This window comes from Lactuca sativa, chromosome 6 (assembly GCF_002870075.4).
Source record: "Lactuca sativa cultivar Salinas chromosome 6, Lsat_Salinas_v11, whole genome shotgun sequence".
Taxonomy (NCBI): domain Eukaryota; kingdom Viridiplantae; phylum Streptophyta; class Magnoliopsida; order Asterales; family Asteraceae; genus Lactuca; species Lactuca sativa.
In genome coordinates this window covers 1,149,872-1,156,906 of record NC_056628.2, presented here as the reverse complement: position 1 = coordinate 1,156,906, position 7,035 = coordinate 1,149,872, and the positions used below count along the sequence as shown (strand labels likewise).

General features: G+C 28.5%; 1 protein-coding gene across 2 annotated transcripts; it reads left to right on the top strand.

Moving 5' to 3' along the window:
* The first annotated feature begins 2,411 nt into the window (after positions 1-2,411).
* LOC111888473 (uncharacterized protein At2g29880) lies at positions 2,412-6,526 on the top strand. 2 transcript variants are annotated; one of them, XM_023884646.3, is made up of 3 exons: positions 2,412-2,759; positions 5,423-5,784; positions 5,865-6,526. In XM_023884646.3, the coding sequence occupies exons 2-3, from the start codon at positions 5,425-5,427 to the stop codon at positions 6,120-6,122; spliced, it is 618 nt and encodes a 205-aa protein (XP_023740414.1). In that variant the 5' UTR covers positions 2,412-2,759; positions 5,423-5,424; the 3' UTR covers positions 6,123-6,526. The 2 variants fall into 2 exon arrangements, with proteins under 2 accessions (XP_023740414.1, XP_023740413.1); XM_023884645.3 differs by lacking the exons at positions 5,423-5,784; positions 5,865-6,526 and adding exons at positions 4,118-4,496; positions 4,581-5,392.
* The last annotated feature ends 509 nt before the right edge of the window (positions 6,527-7,035 follow it).

Here is a 7,035-nt window from a genome sequence, read left to right as displayed (position 1 = left end):
TATATATATATATATATATATATATATATATATATATATATATATATATATATATATATATATATATATAGTAGGCGAATGCCCGCGCTTTGCACAGAAACACTTATATAGTTGAAGTCTTTACAAATATATGATTTTTAAAATATAACAATAACGTTGTTGTTAAATTTGATATAATAATTTATCTATACTAAATTGATATAATATATTGATTATTTTGATCAATATGATAATATATATATTTATTTTAACTTCATAATCTCAATCGTTTGAATGACTTCTTTCTGCGAGTTACACATAAATAAAATTAAATATAATATATGATTTGATGTTATTTATAGTTGTTTTTTATTGTTAATTAATTTTTTTAAATTTATTTGCTTAATGTTTTAATTTCTATCATTATAATTATTTAAAACATCAAACATTGTTTTTTATTTTAAAGCTAACAATATAATCATTTATATAGAGTGCTTTTTAACTATTGTTATTGTAAGTTATTTTAAGCTACTTATTTGTAAACTTTTAACGATTATAAAAATATATTTTAGAAATATTTTAGTTAAATTGAGATTACTATTTAGTTTTTGCTTTTATCACTACAATTTATCAATTTTAACTATTTACAAAATATTCTTTAGTTTTTTTAAATGGAACTGAAATTTATATTTGAGTTGACATTGTAATGCGCGGAAACACCTATATAGTTGAAGTCTTTACAAACATATATTTTTTAAAATATAACACTAAATTTGTTGTTACATTTGATATAATAATTCGTATATTAATTTGATATAATATATTGATTATTTTGAATTATATGATAATATATAAATCTATTATAATGTCATAATCTCAATCGTTTAAATGACCTCTACTCGCGAGTTACATATCTATAAAATTAAATATTATATATGGTTTAAGATTATTTATAGTTGTTATTTTTAACTAATTTTTTAAAATTTATTTGCTTAATGTTTTAATTTCTATCATTATAATTATTTAAAACATCAAACATTATTTTTTGATTTTAAAGGTAACAATATAATCATTTATATAGAGTTATTTTTAACTATTGTTATTATAAGTTATTTTAAGCTACTTATTTGAAAACTTTTAACGATTATATAAATATATTTAGGAAATATTTTAGTTAAACTGATATTACTATTTAGTTTTAGCATTTATCACTATAATTTATCACTTTTAACTATTTACAAAATATTATTTGGTTTTTTTTAGTGGAACTGAACTTTATATTAAAGTTTACACTGTAATGTTATATTTAAATTAACAATTTAAGTATTTTGTCCAAACTGTTCAAAATTTGTAGCTTTAAACTGATAATGGTTTACATGCAACAACATTTTAAATCTAATAAATTAAATATAATATGTTAAAATTTAAAGACATAACTTTATAAATAGAAGTAAAGATATTATTTTAAAATTGAAATTTAGTCTATTTATGATTACACTTTAGGTTTGATATTTATTTAACCTTGTTAACCAACTTACAATCATTATTAGAAAGACACTACAATTTATCACTTTTAACTATTTATAAAATAATCTTTGGGTTGTTTAAGTTAAATAAAATTTATATTTAAGTTGAGCCTATAATGCTATATTTTAATTAATAATTTAAGTATTTTATACAAATTGCTCAAAAATTATACCTTTAAAATGATAATGGGTTACATCCAACAATATATTAAAACTGATAAATTAAGTATAATATGTTAAAAGTTAAAAAAACATAATCTTATAAGTAGAATTAAATATATTATTTTAGTATTGAAATTTAGTTTATATATGAATACACTTTAGATTTGATATTTATTTAACCTAATTACCAAATTATAATTATTATTATAAAGAAATTGAAAAGTCATGGAAGTTTCAAATGAATGTGGTGAAAGGAAAAAAGAATGGGGGGTTCAAATGTATGAGATTCAAGAAAAAATGCTAGTTTTATAAGTATGTATGATATATATATATATATATATATATATATATATATATATATATATATATATATATATGTTTGTGTGTGTGTATGTGTGTGTGTGTGTATATATATATATATATATATATATATATATATATATATATATAGAGAGAGAGAGAGAGAGGACAGTTCAAATTGGATTGTAAAATTTCATGAGAAGATGGGAAGTGAAACTTTCTATATGTATGCAAAAATTTAGATCATAACGATGACTCAATATGGTGTATTTGCTATTTTCTCCGAAAAAAGAATTTAAAAATTTATTTTATTATTATTTAAACATGGGAACGGACAAAAAAAAGTTTACTTCTTAAGGGCGCGTTTGGTAAAGGGTAATTAAGGTAGGAAAGGAATAAATCATTCAGATGGAATTGCAAGAAGTGTGTTTGGTTGGAGTAAGGAAAGGATATCTTCATTCACAAGAGAATCTCATTCCCTCTGAACACGGTGTTTTCATTCAAGGGGGTACCCCTAATTTTTTTTCATTCCATTCAAGCGCTATTACACATCTTCCCATTTTTCCCCTGGAATATATCATGAACGCAGAAAAACCAGCTAGATATCAATCGATTTCCCTCCAAATCTGAAACAAATTAGCAACCAAAATCGCATAAAATCAGCCACGTATGGCAGCATATCGTCTCTATATAGGGCTTCATTCGACCATTCTTATTATTGGTAATCCCCTTTTTAAGATTTCTTTCAAGTTGATCTGAAGTTATACTCATCAAGAAACGTCATTTGTGAAGGTTAGCATCTCTCTGCGTTTATTTTTGTTTATCTAATTTCTTCTCTATTCATTGCGTATTCTTCTTTCTGTGTGCCAATGATATCATATAATCAGAGCTGTAAATTATTGTTTGTTTGTTGTATAAATATGATAAGAAAACTTGATTTTTGTAAAAGGGGGATGAGCATATGTTATGTATATGATAAGCCCCCATCCTTTTTCATCTATCAAAGGAGGACCAAGAAAGGCAAAAAGAATCAAGAACCATGAAGTTGTATGTAGCTGGAATTGATTGGTTGAGTAGGGGTAGTTTTGTCTTTTCTTTAGGGTTCGTTTCTGGAGTGTTCAAGCCTGAGTTGGGGGTTTCGTTGCTCTTTCCTCAGTCTAGTTTCTCCACCTTTCCCACCACTAAATCCAATTTCCTTATCACATCATTTGCATCAGCTTGTTGTCTTCAATAGCCCTAGCTTGTTGTTGGTTCACAATCTTCTGTAGTTGTTGTTGTTCATTTGAAATTCTTCCCAGGGTTAATAAATATTTTGCCAATTTTTGTTGGGTTTGTGGTTAAAAATATAAATTAACTACCCATAATAATGAAAAGATGGAGTAATAGAATACCGATTGCAAAATAAGATAAGGAAAACTTTTTGAAATCGTCATCCTACCTTGTTACTCAAAAAACTTCGTTCACAAAGTATTAATACAAAAATTAATTAACCTAAACTAAAAGATAAATGGATTACATAAATGTAATATATAAATATTCAAAATTAAAATAGAGAAATTAGAAGGAGAAGAAACAAATAAAAAAATGGATTTTGCCCCTTTGTGGTCCGTCACTTCCTCTCTTCTTCCGGCGTGTGAATGTGATGCCCCTCTTTCTTTTCTTTTTCTATTTGACGTGTTTTCCCAGCCATACTCCAGCACCAACAAATGGGCTTTTCACTTGCAAATTGGGTTGATTAAATAAAATGTTAATTTATCCCCTTTTCTTCTCCTAATTTCTTTCCCTGTATTTTCTTTCCTGTCCCATAGAAGATCTAATGGGCCTGAATTTAATTTTAGTGTGGGATGTATTGAAATCCATAAATGTGCTATAAAATTGGGCTGTTCGACAATGTTCGGGTGTTCATGACGCTAGAAACTGGACCAAATATCATCCAAATCTACTTATTTTATATGTTTTCAATATTTCATTATTTTACAAAAATTTACTACTATTGCAGTTATGGCTCGCCTTAAAATGAATAGACAAAAAAGAACAAAGAAACTTGCTACATTTAGTACATTGTGGATTGAGATAATCAGTTTGGTAAATTGGTATTTTCAACTAGTGAGTATTATTATTGACATACATATATTTATGTGTCCAACTAGACCTCGCTACAGGATGTTATGCCCAGAGAGAAAACAATATATGCAAAGATTAGTGTATGAAAGTGATGAGACTTGTACACAACAATTAAGAATGAATAGGATAACGTTTGTTAAGCTTTGTCGTATGGTTGAGATTGATGGCAAGTTAAAGGCCTCTAGGTATCTCCAAGTTGATGAACAAGTGGCAATATTTTTGTATGTTTTGGCCCACCATGTGAAAAATCGTGTGGCGAAGTTCCAGTTTCGTAGATCAGGAGAGACAATTAGTAAACATTTCAATAATGTACTCAATGTTGTTATTCGGTTGGAAAAAGAATTGTTTAAGAAACCCGAGCCTATATCAGAAACTTCAACTGATGAAAGATGGAAATGGTTCAAGGTATGTGATTTGCTAGACTCAAGTGTATACAGATTATTCTTGGTTAGTATTCTAATTCTCATACATATTTAATTTTTTCTATAGGGATGTTTAGGAGCAATAGATGGGACACACATAAGTGTACATGTATCAGAGGCAGACAAACCTAGACATAGAAATCGAAAAGGGGAAATTACAATGAATGTACTTGCTGCTTGCACTCCTGATATGCAATTCATTTATGTATTACCAGGCTGGGAAGGATCTGCTGCAGATGGTAGAATACTACGTAGTGCAATGCTTCAAGAAAATGGGTTACAAGTTAGTAAAGGCAACTATTATCTTGTTGATGTTGGGTACACAAATGGAGAACGATTCCTCGCACGATTTAGAGGTCAAAGATATCATTTGAATACTTGGTTGAATGGTCATCGTCCAAAAAAGGCAGAGGAATATTTTAACATGAAGCACTCGGCTGCAAGGAATGTCATAGAACGTTGCTTTGGGGTATTAAAAAAAATGGGCTATACTTAGAAGTCCATCATTTTATCCCATTCGAACACAAAATAAAATTATCCTTGCTTGTTGCCTTCTACATAACTTTATATGAAAGAAATTACCATATGATCCACTTGACGATGATGACATTATTGACACAAACAACGATGAGGAGGATACAGATCTTGGATCACAAGTCGAGCACATAACAACAATTGGAAAATCAAATGAATGGACGACTTTTAGAGAAAACTTGGCTAACTCAATGTTTAATTCTTGGAGATCTAAGCATAACTGATTTCTTATTGTTGCATTAATTACATTGTGATACATTTTTAATGAATTTTAGTAATATTATGTTTTTAGTTATGTTGTGTTTGATAGCGACTTGTTATATATTTAGTTAATGTTTCTATAGTTCTTTATGTATCTTTTTTTTAATTGTCAAGGTATGGAGTCACAAATTCATGGTGATAGGGGCCCAGGAAAAAATAAAAAGAAATGGAATGATATAGAAGACGAGAAACTTGTTGAAGCTATGGCTGGTATACTCAATCCAGGTTCTCACTTTAAATCTGACAATGGTTTTAAGCCTGGGTTCTTTGGTGCGGTGGAAACACGACTTGCAGTCTCACTTCCCAACTCGGGAATAAAAGCTAAACCACATATTAAATCACGCATAAAAACTTTGAAGAGCGATTGGTCTGTTGTGCATGATATGATATCATGGAACAACACAACTGGTTTTGGATGGGATTATGAAAATAAGATGCTTGAAGCTCCTCAATCTGTTTGGCAAGCATATGCTCAAGTAATGTTTTTAATTGAATGATCTAAAACTATTTTTTTAAATAGTTTTAGCATAATGTATTATTTATGGATTTTTTTTAGGTACATAAGAATGCAGCAAAATGGAGAGGCAAAAAGTTTCCTCATTATTGGGACTTATGTATTGTATTTGGAAAGGATCGTGCTAATGGGAGAGATGCTCAAACAGCGGCGGATGTTATATATGAGATAAATAACGAACAACAGGAGTCTGACGATTACATGCAAAGAACTAGAGATGGGTTAGAGGATATAGATGTTGATGCTCCTGTGAATAGCCCTACATATACTCATTCTAAAGAAGATTCGAGTACACAATGAAAGAGAAAAAGAAGAAATAGTTGGGATCCTTTAATGAACAGCTTGAAAGATTCGGTAGATGTAATTGGTTCAAAGATTGATAATGCAACAAGTACCATCAATGCGGTTTTTGGGATCGAGAGAGATAGAAAAGAACTACATAAAAAACTTAATTTTGAGATGAAAAAAGTTGTTGGTTTAACTGTCCGTGATTGTAACTAGGCAGTTCGTATGCTTTCAAAGAATGATGAGTTGATGGTAATCTTCTTTACCATTGAGGACGAGGACAAATTTGAATGGGTAAAGGACTTGCTTGAAGATGATGTTTGACGTTATTTATATGGCTTTTTATGATATTGCAGTTTTTTAAGTTATGAAAAGTATGATAATTTTAGTTTGTTAGGGTTGGTTAGACTTTGATATGGTTTTATGAGATAGATTTTTTAATTATAAATAAAAGTTCTTATTTATATAAACCATTCAAAATAGAAACTATAATTTCCAAATAGATAATGTTGAATTTTATTGAATTCTGTGAATTTTGTGTTGTAAGGGTATTTTTGTCATTGTAAATTATTTTTATTCCATTACCTTCTCTTTTTTGTACATACCAAACAACATAGATGAATAAGTCATTTCATTCCATCACGAAACCAAACATGACAATGGAAAGGTAATGAAGCATTCCATTACCTCATCCATTCCATTACTTAGTCAATTCCATTCCTTTGTCATTCCATTCCATCCAACCAAACACACCATAAGAATTCAAATAACATTTGATGAATACATTATCTAGCACATGTCTAATAGTTGCTAAGATATTAGTACAATAATTTAGATAAAACTATAATTCTTATCCATTAAAGTTAATATAATTAACTTGGTGTAAGACCCATAAATTACATGGGTTCATTTTAAAGATAAAAATATA